Source organism: Styela clava, chromosome 10, assembly GCF_964204865.1.
Source record: "Styela clava chromosome 10, kaStyClav1.hap1.2, whole genome shotgun sequence".
Taxonomy (NCBI): domain Eukaryota; kingdom Metazoa; phylum Chordata; class Ascidiacea; order Stolidobranchia; family Styelidae; genus Styela; species Styela clava.
The window spans coordinates 17796366-17812871 of NC_135259.1; the positions used below are offsets into that span (position 1 = coordinate 17796366).

The window sequence follows — 16506 nt, forward strand, 5'->3', positions numbered from 1 at the left end:
TGTGTACCAGGTTAGGGTAAGGCCATAATATCAGGTACAAATACTACGGGAGTCACTTGGCTAGTCCCAGAACTCGTAATAGAACAAAAATATGGAAAATTGGAATAAAATTATGGCCTGACTCTAACCTGGTACACATAACAAGATCCGGCATCTTGGTTCATATACTACGGAAGTACCATTTTTTCTACTAGTTGTTGTTAACGGTTCCGGCAATTTTAGTGTTGTTAATCTCACTCTGGCCAAAACACTCTACAATCGCAAGAAGTGATATTCATTCTTCTTTGATAAATGGACGAATGCTAAGTAGCCTATGTATGTAGTGTATTTGCATCTTGAACTGATAGAGTAGTTATTGTCCTATTTTATATCGAATATGTTAATTATACCGTGCGCTTTCATTGTTTTGGTTGTCGGGCGCGTATATTTTTTTACGTTCTTAACTTCATTCCATAATATGGTCGACTTCTGAACAAATAACTATGTAGTTTATTTGTTATTGTTATATTGTTTTGTTTTAATGAAAAGAGACCAAAGTAAAATTGATTGATGTATGTGCATTCATTTATATGGATTCCAAAATAGCCAGTTCATTTCTAAATTGTTCTTTAGATCATCAAATATAATGCCGACTATATATATATTTGTCTAGAGACAAATTGCCCAAGGCCACGTATAAAATCTACTAGAACAGTGGTTCTTAAACTTTTCAAGTTGCGCCCCTTTTTAGAATTTGGCAAATCTCGCAAACACCTCAAATAACTAGCTAAAGAATGAGCTATAAATAACAGATAGTGAGGCAAAAGTATGTTTTAATTAGAAGCCACGCTGAAAATACGTGGATGGCGGACAAATGGCCGACAAGATTAAATCTAACGAATATTTAAATTAGCTTTACGCCCACACAAAAAATTATCTACGCCGCATGTGTGGGGCGCGCCCTGCCGTTAAAAACCACTGTACTATGAGCTATACTTTACAGTAGTCAATTACAAAAAATGATCATCTTTACCACGTTCGATTCAAAAAGTTGCATCTTGCTACAGCAAGGAAAGCGTAGACAAATAATTTTAGAATGTAGACCCATTGTGACATGAATTGACGCGACCTCAAGTATTCAAATTTTTAGGCTAAATTTAGACACAAGATGTCTCAATTCAAATTAGGCAAGTTAGTTTATTGTGGGTAAAATGATGTTGGGCGGCTAGGAAATGGCAATAATTATAAGAAAATACACATTTATAACGAAAACATACATGTTTAAATATACCAAAGATATCATAAAACTTATATTCAAATTTGAAACTTGAATTTTGTAAAATATAGATATCGAAGTATGGATTTTAATTATCGTTTCAAGTAATTTGTAAATGATTGGTAGTAGTAGTTTATTGGGATTAAAATGATGGGCGTTCAGGGAATGACAATGGTTGAAAAAATACACTTTTATAACGAAAGCATACATTTAAGTATACCATTTAACTTATTCTTGTTTGAAACCTAAATTTTGTAAAAATATAGATATAGAAATATGGATTTTGACTATTGTAGTAAAGTTAGTTGTAAAGGATTGGTGGATATCGTAGAGACGGCCTTATCGCCATTTTGGTCTGGATGATTTTTATTCCTTTGCAAGCATCCCATGTGATACGGTCTGGACCATCCTCGTCACCGACGTCCTTTATGAACATTGGTACTCCATAGAGTTTTCCATTCAAGTTGAAATCAGTGCAGCGATTAAACCACCAACCACCGTCGTACGATTTTGCGCGATTTTCATCCCTCCACCGGTCGTTGTCACTGTCACGCGCTGTGAACTCCATACCATCATGCATGGCAGCAAAATCAACACTTGTTTGATCAGTAGTTGGCGTAATCCTCAGTTTGAAATTTTCCTTTTCGTCACCGATGGAAAATTGGCTGTGTAATTGTTAATCGAAACATTGAATGACTGCGTCAAGATACCTTAACCGTGGAATACCTATGAACTGATTGTATAATTACATGCTCAACCAAATTGATATACAATATATTGTTTAGTGGCAATGAAACATGACCTCTTTTACAGCGGATGTTGCAATGTCCTTTAGGTCTGTGACAGACCAAAGATCCAAAATAATAGTTTTTTTTAATCAAGATCACTGGTTCTCAATCAGTGGGCAATGATCCACTGCTGGGCCACAGCAACACTTCCAGGTGGGCCACAAACTTATTAGAATTCCTAGAGTTATTGTTAATTTTAGTTTTATTTGTGTCACTACAGTTAAGTTTTATAGTAGTAGCAAGGTATGATGGTGCTGTTTTTTTACTACTGAGGGGGAATTTTTATTTTAACTAGTAAAATGAAAGTGTCTGTTTTGACGGACATAGTTTTTTTTCTTTTTCTGCAGTTCTTGCATAAAAAGCTAATGGTTCATGGAAATTTTGTGCAACGAAAAGGAGCCACGGAAGGAAAAAAAGGTTGATAATCTCTGATCTAGATTTAGTGAGAGCGAATGAGAAATAGGAGGAAATAATATTTTGACAACAATGAAAGTAAATTTGGTTCTACCTCAAGGATCTAGATCAGGCCTGCACAACTCAAATTACCACGAGGGCCGCAAGCATAAATTTGAAGGCTCGGCGGGCCGCAAACTTTGCCACATACATATTTCACAAAATGAACTACAAATCAAAATAATATTGTAAAACAGTTAAACTTAATGAAACACTTTCTTTACTGGGGGGCTTAAAATTATGAAGAATCTTATTTTCTTGAGTAAAAACAAGGTACAGTATTTTTGCATATGAGATGGCAAATATGTATTGAGTGGTTCAACTACCTTGAAAACCCACCCTTCATTTTCAATATTTCTTTTTTATTAGAATTAGGTATTGCGTGTTGCAGTATAAACTGACTGCAGGAAAATATTTTACTCAGGTTCAGTTTTGTAAAATCGTCCCAAATATATGTATGACAATTTATATACTCATATCTAACATTTTTGGATATTTCCATTGTAGGCTGGACAAACAATCCGTTTAGTATCAATAGATTTTCCTCTGTTGTATTTTTTCGACTGTTAAATTACATTTTTCTACAAAATATGCTCCAATTTTTTGAAATTTAACAGTAAATAGCAAAATCTTTTATGCGAGAATTTCTGCACCATTCATAAATGAAGGAATTGTTTTTAAGTTCTAAATTTGAAAAAAAAAACTACAGTTTCATAAACTGCTAGTAAAAAATAGTGAGATTATTAATAGGTAGCTAATATGCACTAATGGGTGTGAGATTGTACCGATATTGTTTTAAGCGTGATTCAGTTTGAACACTGAGATATCTAAATCAGGGTTTTCCAAACTAGGGGCGAGAGGTCGAGCGACGAATTTTAAGGTTCGCGAAGGGCACACCAATTTCACACAAAGTTCGATATTTATTGAAACTAGTGGTAAAAATAAATCTCCCGATTTCGAATATGATCGGCGTAGCGGCTCGCTTGCATAAATAACAATGCCGGCTTTGATTGTTAGACCCGAGAAGTGGCGTGTTTCCAAATCAACCGCGGGCCGCACAGAAGTATCTAGCGGGCCGTATGTTGTGCATGCCTGATCTAGATGGACAATTGAATTGAATAAAAAGATGTTTTTTGCACAAAAAGTCATAAATTACTTCAATGTTCAATTATTTTTGAAAAACTATTTAAGCGTAACTCACTCAAAATAAGTCGTGAATTGTCGCCCATCCACTAATTTTACAGTGATTCTCAGTTCATGTGGAGCAGTACTGGTGAAATGGCGAATTGCTTTCAAACCTAAAAACAAGATGATGATTTAATTACATCAAAGTTGATTTATTGTTCTATACAGAAGAATTATAAACTATTGAACAACATACTTGATAAAATGGATCCTTACCCATCCAATAGTCTGCAGTTTGCATCCCAAATCCATTGATGTAACTTCTCAAATCTCTGTCGAATGCTTGCATGTCCAGGTTATGTCGCTGAATAACCTGATAACCGTCTCCACTTTCTCCATCGCTGCAATTACAATAAAACCACGTTCCCTGTGAATATGATTCACTCGGCTTTTTGTAGTCAAAAAATGCCGTTCTACCGCGTGTTGCCATTCCAATTGGGTCGTTATTGCGATTAGTAGTCTTTGAACAAACGTCCATGCAGTCAAGAGGAGCGACTAAAATTACAAATTTATAATAACTTAGCATAAATGTGCACTATTTGCGACGACCACTGGCTTTCATATAGCAAATTGTGAAAATAAAATTGAAGTGTATCTAGAATCTAGGGGTTCTCAACCTTTTTTCTGTCAAGTGCCCCCCGAGTCACGAAACGATTAACGCGAACCCCCGGTAATCTGACACCGAACAAAGTTGTGTTATATCGACTAACAATTTGTTGAAACAACAATTTATTGATCAGATAAAACTAAATTTAATTTCCCTGCTACTATTCTTGCCCTAGTCCTCCGCCTAACTAATAAATTCTTGAAATCCCTCTCAAGTTTCAATGGGGATATCACTTTCTCCAATGCTCGCAGAATCTTTGCATTTTCCTCCTCGGTTGTTTGGAGGTGCTAGGAAAAAACTGCCGTCGGGATTTTACCTGGTTTGTGGTGTTACATATCCCATTCCATATTGAAGTCACCACCGCATGTTTCACCTTTTTATTTAGCACATCTATTACAACAGCTGAACAAAATCAGACAAAAAAAGCTTACTATTTAGGACAACACATACTTTGCTGAAGTCTAATGTAATGAAAATAAAATAAAAACTGTTTACAATAGCAAATCGGTTTTTGATCAAAATATATTTTCGCTTGTTCTTGTTTATATCGCAAGAAAAAGTTTATTATTCCTATAAGAGTAGAGGTGTAGTATAAATGCGTCAGGAATACACTTACTGACAAATGCCTGGTGCTCCGGTTCCGGGGCAGTTTAGTTTTGGACATTCTCTTTTAACTTTAACTTCTTTTCCCTCAGGATCGAGCACAAGTTGATAACAGGGAAGACAACGCAGCGTGTTTGCTGAGTGAAACAAAGTCAAACCAAGCAATATAGTCACCCCGATAAGGTTCATGATGTACGTATTTTTACACTGTTAAAATAATAATCATGGGTTGCTCAAAACATATGGCACGACAGGCTAAGCAATATTATTCTATAACTTTCTTCCTAAAGTTTCCAACAATCCTGGTGACGCTCGTAATTCATATCATATTAATCTTTGCGTGTGCAATTAATTGTAGCCATAAATCAACTTTTTGTTTTACCAACAACTTTATACAAGGACAGCATAAATTTAGTAACTTGTATATTATATATATAAATATTTTGGTTAGGAATCTTGTGACATTTGTGGTTTTGCATCGCACAAGCTAGCTTTTACGGCATTGTCAAGTCAAATACAATACATTGGACTCATGTATGGGGATTAGAATTACTATGCCCTGATTCAAACTGTATCAGCAAATGCTCGATAATAAGGAATAGTGACAAATAGAAGCTAGATGACGCCTATGAAAAAAGAACAAGCAATAACGTTACTGAATCGAACATATCATAGTTTTCCTATTTTTTTTTTTCACTTTTAATATTAGCAGATGACAATTAGAAAAAAGTATATGACTTTAATTTGATAATGATTCTATGAACGTCGTACACAACGTACACATTTGACGCTCACAAACATCAAGTCAAATCCGTAATTACTTGATATTTCCGCGCATAGAAAACGTTTTGGAAATAAAATAATTTGGAACTTAATTGTGGTATTAATATAAATGCTCATCAGTATTGTTAGAAAATAAATCCGCTTCACTCATTGTGCATCTCAGAGCGATGTTGCAACTGTGATTGAAGCAGTTTAATCCAGTTCATTTATACACAAGATGTGTCTTAATCTCTCTACTCAACATGCTCTTCGTACTCAATTATTACAAAAATAGTTATTACCCGCAAGACATGTTTGCTTCGTTGAACTAAGATGAAATTAGTCGATCGTTTAAAAATGAACTTGATTCAAATTTACATCTCCAGTTTGAAAATTTTGAGAAAACATGTTTCTAATAATAAGTGAATCATAAATAATCGTTTTTATCTTTGAAACTGGAAGCATTCATTGGCTTTTACTTTTAATTCTATTTTTAAATAGGTAAAACATCCGTCTCTTTTTAACATTAACATAACACAATTGAAGCACATTTCATATTCGTATACGACTATACGTGATCAAAATCATGTCAAGATGAATCCTCCATCTGTAACAAGATTGCTTCGAAGATGCATGCGGCTTTTAATTATTGTATGCTAGAATGCCTATGTCGCTTTCAATTATGACCTATTCATGATACAGCACTTAGTCTGCATTTGGTAATATTAAAAATCGTATTTAACATATTTCTCAGCTAATTAACAGTTTGTTGTTTCAGATTTTAATCAATTCTATGAAAATATGGAAGTTATGCTATAAAATATGATTCATTTTTCATGCAGCGAAGATAATGCTGATATTGTTTTGCAACTGTTTACGTGCAATGTTACGAATAATTTATTTCTCCCTAACTACGTCGTATAGTCATCAATATCAGTCCCTTAGGCGTCGTTCAAAATATTTCTTATTATTTGGAACCGGCGGTTATGACGAAGTAAAAAATCTTTAAATCATGATAAAAAGTTTGCATCACGATTTTTTAACGAAAAAATTAAATTATCGACTTAAAATACAATAACTCCATTCCTGAACTAAGTATGATTAACAATTAGGAGTCGTAAAACAGTTGTTTTCGTTTTATTCATAATAGTTTTTATTTGATATTCATAGAAACGAAATCGAAAGATCAATAACTAAGGGAACGATAGTATGACGTATACTGCTATGTCATACTAAAGTATGAAGGTGAATAAAATGAGTTAAAATGAAGTCAATAAGAACATTACGGCTCAACTCAATGGGAGCTAAATTTTCACTCATTTATTGTCTTTCGTTTCGTACTACAGGGATTTCGAAAAGTCCCTTCACAACTTTGTTATGAAGTCAGTTCTCAAAATGTTTTAATCAGGTTTTTGTTTTTAAGTCAGTAATTGTTCAAGTATTTTTACTTCATTTAATGCATCTGTGATGGCCAAAACAATATATGGTATCGATTTTGCAATTAAATTTTCAAGACTTCATCGACACCATAGGCACACTTATAGCTGATCTCATCCTCCTCTATGGCGGGCTCACGACACCAGAATGGAGTAAATGTGGCTTTTATTTCGATTTGTATACCAGGGCAATTATAAAAACACAATTTATCGCCTAACATTCGCGTTTTTGCTCTGCGATTTTCCAAAATACTAAAAACAAAACGCGTTGTGCCTTACAAGTATGTTACCCCTCTTCATAATAAATCAATTCGATTTATTTTTTATCATATCCTTACATTTAATAAGACTTTTCATAGCAATTCCTATTCAGCAATGGAATGCTACCCAAAGCAAGGTCAAACACTCACTTAGAATCAAAGCACCAAAGGAGACTGAACTCTGTTCGTCACATGAAGACACCACACTTTTGCATTTTAAAATCTTTCATGTATGCTCAAATATATACGGGCCGGTTTTAATGTACTTTTTTGCAAAATCATACGCGGATGCCATCGTTGGTTTAATCGCTGCACTGAATCCAACTTGAATGAAATACTATTCGGAATTCAAACTTTATCGACTATCGGAAGAGATCATGAGCGAAGAAGCTGGACCAGACCGTATCACATGGAATTCTTGTCAAAAGTGGGCAATCGTGCAGACCGAAATGGCAATCCGGCAGGTTGTACCAGATCTGCCAATCATCCACAATTACGCAACAGTTACGCAAAATTGAGGTGAACTTTTTCGTTATGGCAACGTTAAAAAAAGAAACTGTTAACAAGCGTCAGTCGTGAAATGTTTAAATGGCATTTCATCTTAACTTCTGTTAATTTTGCGCTCCTCTTTTAACACCATGTATAATATTTTTATTATACTTACCCGAATTGATTTGGTATAATTATTTGAAAACTCAACTCTGAATTGTTTAAGAATGAACCAGGATTTAGTTGAGTTAAATATTGACAAGACAGATGTAAAATGTTGGTAAAAGCTAGATAATTCAAATTTTGTTTAAACGTTCTATTTTAAATTAGTTAGGGACGACATGAAAAGTTCCAGGTTTCCAAAAAGGTGTAGAAAGTTTGCATTCATACGGTTATGCAAAACTTTCAAGGTAAATATGTTCTAACGTGGTTTTACACGTTTTGGAATATAATTCGTGGACAATGCTACTAATTTCTTTTAAACCTCCAGAAGTATGTGCACCGACATGGCGCACAACCCGAACATAGTATGTGTACCATGTTAGGGTTCAGGTTGTGCGCCATCTTGATGCATATACTTTGGGAGCGCCTTTCCTTTTTTACCGCATGCCGTACCGTGAACTTCGTTTGCAAGACTCGATTTTTTAAAAGTCCACCCTGCCATAACCGAAAGCAAATTAGTATATCCCGTTGATGCCGCAGTACTTAGACCTCTTCCGCATAATTTCGCATTAGTTCAAAGGCAATTATAGCGTTTTGTGTACTTATTTCGAACCATTATTATAATTAGCATATATGCGCTTTCACGCACTATAGTGGATGTGTAGTTCCAACTTTCACTACTAAGTTGTTCTGTTTTTTCCCTGAAACTAAAAGAAGACTTCTAATTTGAAGAATCGTTTCAGACTTAAAATTATGTTGAAGTCCATGCAAACTTCTGCCCAAAGCACGAAACAACGATACCTGGAGCAGTTTATCAAATCAAGTTTTTGTTTATTTTCAACATTCTCTGGTTTATGACATTTTAGCGAGCGATCACAAATTTTATCACATTTTATTCATTCATGTCAATAAATGTTTCCTCAAGAATCTCCATTAATTGATGCATCGTGTTATAAATATTGCGGCGCTCCAGAAGAGTGTGTAGCAATGTGGAGGTATCTTATTTTGTTCGTCTACTTTACATCAAGTTGTATAAAGGAACTGAAACCTATGGGCAGGGGGTGTATTCACTTGGCTAACACATCCAGTCCCCGAACTCGTAATAGAAATAAAATATGGAAGACCAGAATAAAATTATGGCCTAACTCTAACCAGGTGCACATACTACGGGAGTACCAATATTGCATTGACCTTAAAAGTTGTGCTTTGTCATTCTACCAGGCATTTTATTCCAAACAAGCCTCTGTATAAATAATGACGCCTAAGGGACTGTGGTAATGATGACTATATGACGTAATCTGAGAGAAATGAATTGTGTGTAACATTGCACGTAAACAGTTGCAAAACAATATCGGCATTATCTTCGTTGAAATATAAATTACATTTTATAGCACATCTCTCACACTTCAATATATTCATTGTATAATGTAAGGTAAAATAAACTGCTTATTATCGGTGAAATATGTTAAATGTGTTTTTTAGGAAAATTAAATGCAGACTAAAATCTGTATCATAATTAGAGCTCGACCGATATATCGGCCAACCGATATATCGGGCCGATATTGCGTGTTTGCCGATATATCATATCGGCCTAACCGGCCGATATATCTGGCCGATATATATCAGCGTTAGTCGCTTTTCCACGTTCTAAAAAATGAGTATTTTTCCCCGGGAAATATCTGCGGCCGAGCGTTTTCTTTTTTTCGCTTCTCTCATTTTGCCTTTCAATGAACAGAGAGTTCTCTTCTATATTTCCCTCTCTCTTTTATCTCTTCGTGCGGCGCAAAATCCTCGCCTTCGAATATCTTGCGTCCCCACTAGGCTTGCACGTAATCGACAAAAATCAATTCCGTATTACGAAAAAATTGATTACGTAATGACCCCGTAATTGCGATATTTTTCACACGATTAAACCTATCATAAAAACCATTTGAATCCACTTCTTTTCCGAATGGGACATCGAAGTTTGGTTTTCATATTACCGACAGTACTACACGCCGGCGACAGATGTTAAAGACAAATACCAAAGAGTGAATTCAAATTAAATTTATACTGATTTTTTTCCTGTTTTATTGTGTTGGCTTTGATTTTCCTTTATCACCTTCGCAAATTAACCGTCCTAATTTTATGCGATCAATTTTATCATTACTGTATTTACCGACACTGGTATACGGATATTTATGAAACGATAGTTGCCTTTTTTAAAATCGACTTTCGTATTGAATAAAAATTTCGGGTTTCTAAGATATTAATCAACGACAAGCGTATTCTCTCGTTTGATTATACCTGCGCTTGCCTCGCGACGAAGACTTGTTATTGCTCCGTTTTTTACATTATCCGACTTTGCTACCTAGTCAGCATTTTATAATAATTATTGATGCTGAATTATTGACGATATTCCGAGTACCAAGCTTTATTTTATATCAAATCGTTACGCGGCCTAAATGTTAATTATTTAGCCGGCGATAAATTCTTACCCGTAACTCGTTGTAAATTAATGCTAATAAATTCTATTTTGTTTTTTAATGCGCTGTGATTTGTATTAATAAAAGTGATTGAGTCGGGAAAAGAAAGTAGCCTAGCCTTCTCTCCTTTTGAGCGCTCATAGCGGCGGTAAAATTCGTCTCATGTCTGTTTCACGGAGAGAAAGAAAAATACGCCTTCCGGAATTACAATCAACTATCACACATTCTTATTTATCATTATCAGCGCCGAATAAAAAAGATAACAAATCGCGAAGACAAAAATGTCTGTCGGTGTTAATTGCGTTACGGTGATAACGCTTATAATAATATCGTTTTGACCGTGAAATCAAACGCTTAAACGGGATGGCAACGCGTCATGCCGGCTCAAAACGGCTGCGAATACCGGAACTCTAACTTCTTCTACTTGTTAAACTTTCATTCTCTACAATCGACGGAATTGACTGCTTGGAAGGAGCACGTTTCAAACGCGAAACAGTTCGACCAATAATTACGACTTTACGTAATTTGTAACTTCCCTTCCGTAACTCGAAATAATTCCGTAAATCCGTAAATTACGTGCAAGCCTACTCCCACCTACTACTGTATGGATCAAAATGGACTTCTATAAGCTTTTTACTGACTGCCTTTTTTCTTTTGTGCATTAATGTGTGTTCTTATTATTTGCTGTGAAACTTTTATTAACGATGCAAGCACTGTGTAGGACTGCTTTATTTTTCAACATAAACTTTTAATTGACTGAAACGGAATGTTTCTTTCTATTTGTATTTACTGTAGGGTTCAGGTTGTAGATATCGGTATGTCGATATCGGTTATCGGTCACTAGTTGGCCGATATATCGTTATTGGTATCGGTGCCAAAAAGTGATATCGGTCGAGCTCTAATCATAATTACACCTGAACGCTACATAAGCATTCCAGCATACGCATGAGTCTCTCATTAATTCTAAATTATTGGAAAGATTATCCGATTTTGGATCCATGTTGAAATTTTGTTTTTGATGCTTTAATTCGTTTATAATTTGATGCAAACGAGTGACAGGCGGAGGATTAATCTTGCCATGATTTTAATCACGTATACAAATATGAAAGCTTTACTTGTGGTATTTTTTAAGTTTAGATTTGACGGGTATCTTACTTACAGAGACAGCTAGCGCAGTTATTTCTATCACGAACACGATGCTTCTAGTTTCCATTCGCAATCGATTTCATTTTATTATTATATTTACTATTTCGTTCACATATTCTTTCAACCATCTTCATATTTTTCGTAGTTGTATTTGTATGACGTAGCTCGAAAGTGAAAAAAAATTCAGTTCACTTATTAATAGAAAAGATTTCTCAAAACTTTCAAACTGGAGATTTAAATTTGAATCAAGTTTATTTTTAAAACATAGGCTAAATGTCAGCTTAGCTCAACGAAACAGACATGACCTGCGGCTAACAAATATTTTGCAATAATTGAGTACGAAGAGCAAGTAGACGAGAGAAATTAATACACTTTTCGTATATAAATGAACGAGATTAAACTGCTTCAATCACAGTTACAACATCGCACTAACACTGTGTTACTAAATTGGTGCTGTCCTTTTATAAAGTTGTTCGTAAAACAAAAGAAACTTGCGCTAGGAAACAGTGACAATGAGTTATGGCTATAATCAATTGCACACGCAAAGGTAGATAGGAAATGAATTACGAGCGTCAACAGGATTGTTAAAAGCAATGACAAAAAAGTTATAGAATAATATTGCTAAGCCTGCCCCGCCACATGTTTTGAGTAACCCTTGATTATTATTTTAACAGTTTAAAAATACAAACATCATGAACATTATCGGAGTGACCATATTGCTTGGTTTGACTTTGTTTCACTCAGCAAACACCCTGACTTGTCTTCCCTGTGAAGAACATCTGCTCAATCCCGAAGGTATTGAAGTTAAAGTCAAAAAAGAATGTCCGAAATTAAATTGCCCCGGAAGCGAAGCACCAGGAATTTGTCCGTAAGTGTATTTCTGACGAATTTATTCTGCATCTCTAATAACAAGATTTTTCGAACTTGGATCCTGCGATATAAACTAGGACAAGCAAAAATACTTATTGTACAAAAACCAATTTGCTATTACATTTCAGCAAAGTACGTGTTCTCCAAAATCATAAACCTATTTTTTGTTTGATTTTGTTCAGCTGCTGCAATAGATGTGCTAAACAAAAAGGTGAAACATGCGGTGGTGACTTCAATATGGAGGGTGATTGTGACAAAAAATTGAGATGCGTGACACCACAATCCAGAGTCAATCCCGACAACAGTGTTTCACTGACATTTATACACAACCGGGGAGGAAAATGCGATGATTCAGGTTAGACGAGATGAAATAATGTTAAAATATTGATATGAACTGAGATACACTACAATTTTTTTTCACAATTTGCCGTATGAAATCCAGTGGTCGTCGTATATAGTGCATATTTATTATTGTTGCCAATTTATTATAAAATTGTAATTATAGTCGCTCCTCTTGATTGCATGGACGTTTGTTCAAAGACGACTAAAGCCAATAACGACCCAATTGGAATGGCAACACGTGGTAGAACGGATTTTTTTGACTACAAAAGGCCGTCTGAAATATCTTCACACGGAACGTGGTTTTATTGTGACTGCAGCGTTGGAGAAAGTGGAAGCGGATGGATGGTATGTCATACTTCTTACAGCTTTTCGCTTTCTCTCCCGTTTCCTTGTTTGTATTTTCTTTATTATTTGCTTTCTTCTTCACATTTTTCACAAGATTCAATTTTTTTATTATTATTTATCAGGTTATGCAGCGCCGATACCTGGACATGGAATCATTCGACAGAGATTTGAGACATTACATTCATGGATTTGGGATGCCAACGGGAGACTATTGGATGGGTAAGGATCCATTTTATATATTGTGCTGTTCATGATTTTACAATTTTTTTGAATAGAACACTGCTTCTCAACCAGTGGGCCATGGCCCACTGCTGGGACACAGCAACACTTCCAGGTGGGCCACAAACCTATTTAAAATTACTAAAGTTGTTGAATTTTTTTTATTTGTTTCACTATAGTTAAGTTCTGATTGTAGTGGCAATAATTAGGGGTTAGTTTTCATTCTAATTATTAAAGTGAGAGTGTCTTGTTTTGCGGAAACAGTTTTTACTTGTCTTGTAGTTTTTCACTTACATGAAAAAATAATTGTGCCACAGAATTTTCTTGCAAAAAAATTGAGCCACGGAAGAAAAAAGTTTGAGTGCCACTAGTATAAAACAATAAATTAACTTTATCGCAATTTCATCATCTTGCTTTTAGGTTTGCAAGCAATTCGCCATTTCACCAGTACTGTTCCACATGAACTGAGAATCACTGTAAAATTAGCAGATGGACGACAATTCACGACTTATTTTGAGTAGGTTTGAGTAATTTAACTTAATCCATGACTTTTTCGGTACTACCGAAGTATGTGAACCAAGTTGGCGGACACCGGAAAGTAGTATGTGTACCAGGTTGGGAATAGGTTTTATTTACAGGTACAAATACTACGGGAGTCACTTGACTAGTCCCCGAGCTCGTAATAGAAAATTGGAATAAAATTATTGCCTAACCCTAACCTGGTACACATACTACGTTGCATTGTCCGCCATCTTGGTTCACATACTTCGGGAGTACCGAAAAAACATCTGTTCATTCAATTCAATCTAGATCAGGGGTGGGCAAGTTATGGCCCGTGGGCCGGATCCGGCCCTCCGAAGTGTTTCATTCGGCTCTCTCATGTCTGCTGAAATAACAACTACAGTTGTTATGGATATAAATTTCGTTGAAAATATCGATGAAAATAAACGTCATAATGGCCCTGATTGTTAAACTATAGAATTAATATTTAATGATGGTTAGCCTAGATGTTGGACTATCTTTTGTAAATAAACTGTTGGTATTCATAGTTTTTATATTGAGTTTTGAGCCTACGCCCAGTAACGAAGTCTATTATCTATAGCTGGCCCACGCGGAACAGTCATTGCTCACCCCTTATTTTAAGGTATTGCATAAGCTACTCTCATGAGTCTCAAATTATTGATATTTTCTCTAACTAAATCCAGTTTATAAGAAGCAATCTGTTCTTTCGGTATTTACCTCTGTCACAGACTTAGAAAACATTGCAACGTTCACTGTATAAAGTGGGTCATGTTTCATTGTCGCTAATTAATATACGTACCGTAATTATACAATTCATTCCTAAGCATTCCATCTAGATGTAATCTTTTAACATTTTGATTACCTTTATTCACAGCCAATTTTCCATCGGTGACGAAAAGGAAAAGTTCAAACTGAGGATAACTCCAACTCCTGAGCAAGCAAGTGTTGATTTTGCTGCCATGCACAATGGCATGGAGTTCACGGCACGTGATAGTGACAACGACCAGTGGAGAGATGGAAATTGCGCAAAATCTTACGGCGGTGGCTGGTGGTTTAATCGCTGCACTGATTTCAACTTGAATGGAAAGTTATATGGCGTCACAATGTTCCCATTGCCGGAAGATGACGTCGTTGACGAAGATGGTCCAGACCGTGTCTCATGGGATGCTTGCAATGGATGGAAAATCGTCCAGACCGAAATGGCGATAAGGCCGTCTCTACAATATCCACCAATCATTTACAACTAACTTTACAACAATAGATAAAATTCATACTTCGATATCTACATTTTAAAAAATTTAAGTTTCAAATTTGAGTGTAAGTTAAAATGATATCTATGGTAGATGTAAAACATGTATGCTTTCGCTATAGAAAAGGTATTTTTCATTGTTATTATCATTCTCTGGGCGCCCATCATCATTTAACGCCAATAGACTAACTTGCCGACTTTAAAATTGAGACACTTTGTGTCTAAATTTAGCTCTAAAATGTGGTCAGTTGAAGTCGTTTGAAATCAGGTTACAATGGGTCCATATTATAAAATGATTTGCGTCCATTTTCTTTGTTGTAGCAATATGTAACTTTTGAATCAAATGTGGTACAAATTATCTTTGTGTGTAATAGGCTATGGTATAGCTTCTAGGTGATTTTAATACTTTAAACTTTCAAACGAATGGCCGTGGCAATTTTTGTTTGGGTGAACGTGTGTATCAATAAACTTGGTTGAAAAAAAAATTATTCACTTTTGTTCTTTTGTCAGTTTCGAGAGTTCTACGTTCAACAACTGACGCCTTTTGACATTATTAAAAAATTACGGCGAAATGCTATTTGAGCGTTCAACTACTGTTGCCTTTTTAACAGTATTGAAGTTACTGTAGAATGATATTTAAACGTACATCAACTGACTTTTTTAACAGTGCCCTATTTACGGTAGCAGTACCCCACTCAGTCACTTTAGCAGCAAAACAGTTTTAAGCTTCATATTAACTTACAACTCCACTTAGCTCTCTTCTATGTGGTTTTGCCTTTTTTGTCATCACTATCCATACTTGTATAGCGGACTCTACGGTGATGAGGTTTCTGGTATTCAAAAATTTTATTAAAATAATTTTGGTACTAGGCTATACTCACGAACTGGACGCAATATAATAGACTTTCTATAAGTGTGGTACTATTCTTTAATTATCGTGAGACGTAGGCTATACAATAAGTCCGACACCTGTGCTCGTCTCTATATTCAAACTAGCAGGCAGAAGTACCGCTACAATGCGTGGCCTAATGATTTTTTGGTTTGTCATTCCTGCTCAATATCTTACAAAGTCATTATGTCTATCCGTCGTCACATTCAGGTAATAGAGCTTGACAAAACTAATTCATATGTGTTCCCCGCCGAGTGACTAATACGCAGAGCTCAAATAAATGTAAAAATCAAGTGCGCGGGGCCTTGATCCTTGAAGGAACAATTTTTGGCGTTCCAGAAAAATGTGTATCAATATGGCGGTTACTAATTTTGTTTGTCTATTTTGCATCAAGTTGTGTAAAGGGACTGAAACCTATGGGCATGGGGTATATTCACTTGACTAACACAGACAGTCCCC

At 35.4% G+C, this 16506-nt stretch overlaps 2 protein-coding genes across 3 annotated transcripts; one reads left to right on the top strand and one right to left on the bottom strand.

The window, feature by feature from the left end:
• Nucleotides 1–504: 504 nt before the first annotated feature.
• Nucleotides 505–5820, bottom strand: LOC120337609 (fibrinogen-like protein 1). 2 transcript variants are annotated; one of them, XM_078117048.1, is made up of 5 exons: nucleotides 4905–5820; nucleotides 4605–4690; nucleotides 3898–4176; nucleotides 3698–3794; nucleotides 505–1920 (listed from the first exon to the last, which is right to left on the bottom strand). In XM_078117048.1, exons 3-5 carry the CDS (start codon nucleotides 4157–4159, stop codon nucleotides 1557–1559), a joined length of 723 nt encoding a protein of 240 aa, XP_077973174.1. In that variant the 5' UTR covers nucleotides 4160–4176; nucleotides 4605–4690; nucleotides 4905–5820; the 3' UTR covers nucleotides 505–1556. The 2 variants fall into 2 exon arrangements, with proteins under 2 accessions (XP_077973174.1, XP_039261391.2); XM_039405457.2 differs by lacking the exon at nucleotides 4605–4690 and having other exon boundaries at nucleotides 506–1920; nucleotides 4905–5819.
• A 6301-nt stretch (nucleotides 5821–12121) lies between these two features.
• Nucleotides 12122–15646, top strand: LOC120337605 (fibrinogen-like protein 1). The gene is made up of 6 exons (XM_039405452.2): nucleotides 12122–12479; nucleotides 12664–12836; nucleotides 12987–13168; nucleotides 13291–13387; nucleotides 13808–13904; nucleotides 14784–15646. Exons 1-6 carry the CDS (start codon nucleotides 12304–12306, stop codon nucleotides 15154–15156), a joined length of 1098 nt encoding a protein of 365 aa, XP_039261386.2. The 5' UTR covers nucleotides 12122–12303; the 3' UTR covers nucleotides 15157–15646.
• The last annotated feature ends 860 nt before the right edge of the window (nucleotides 15647–16506 follow it).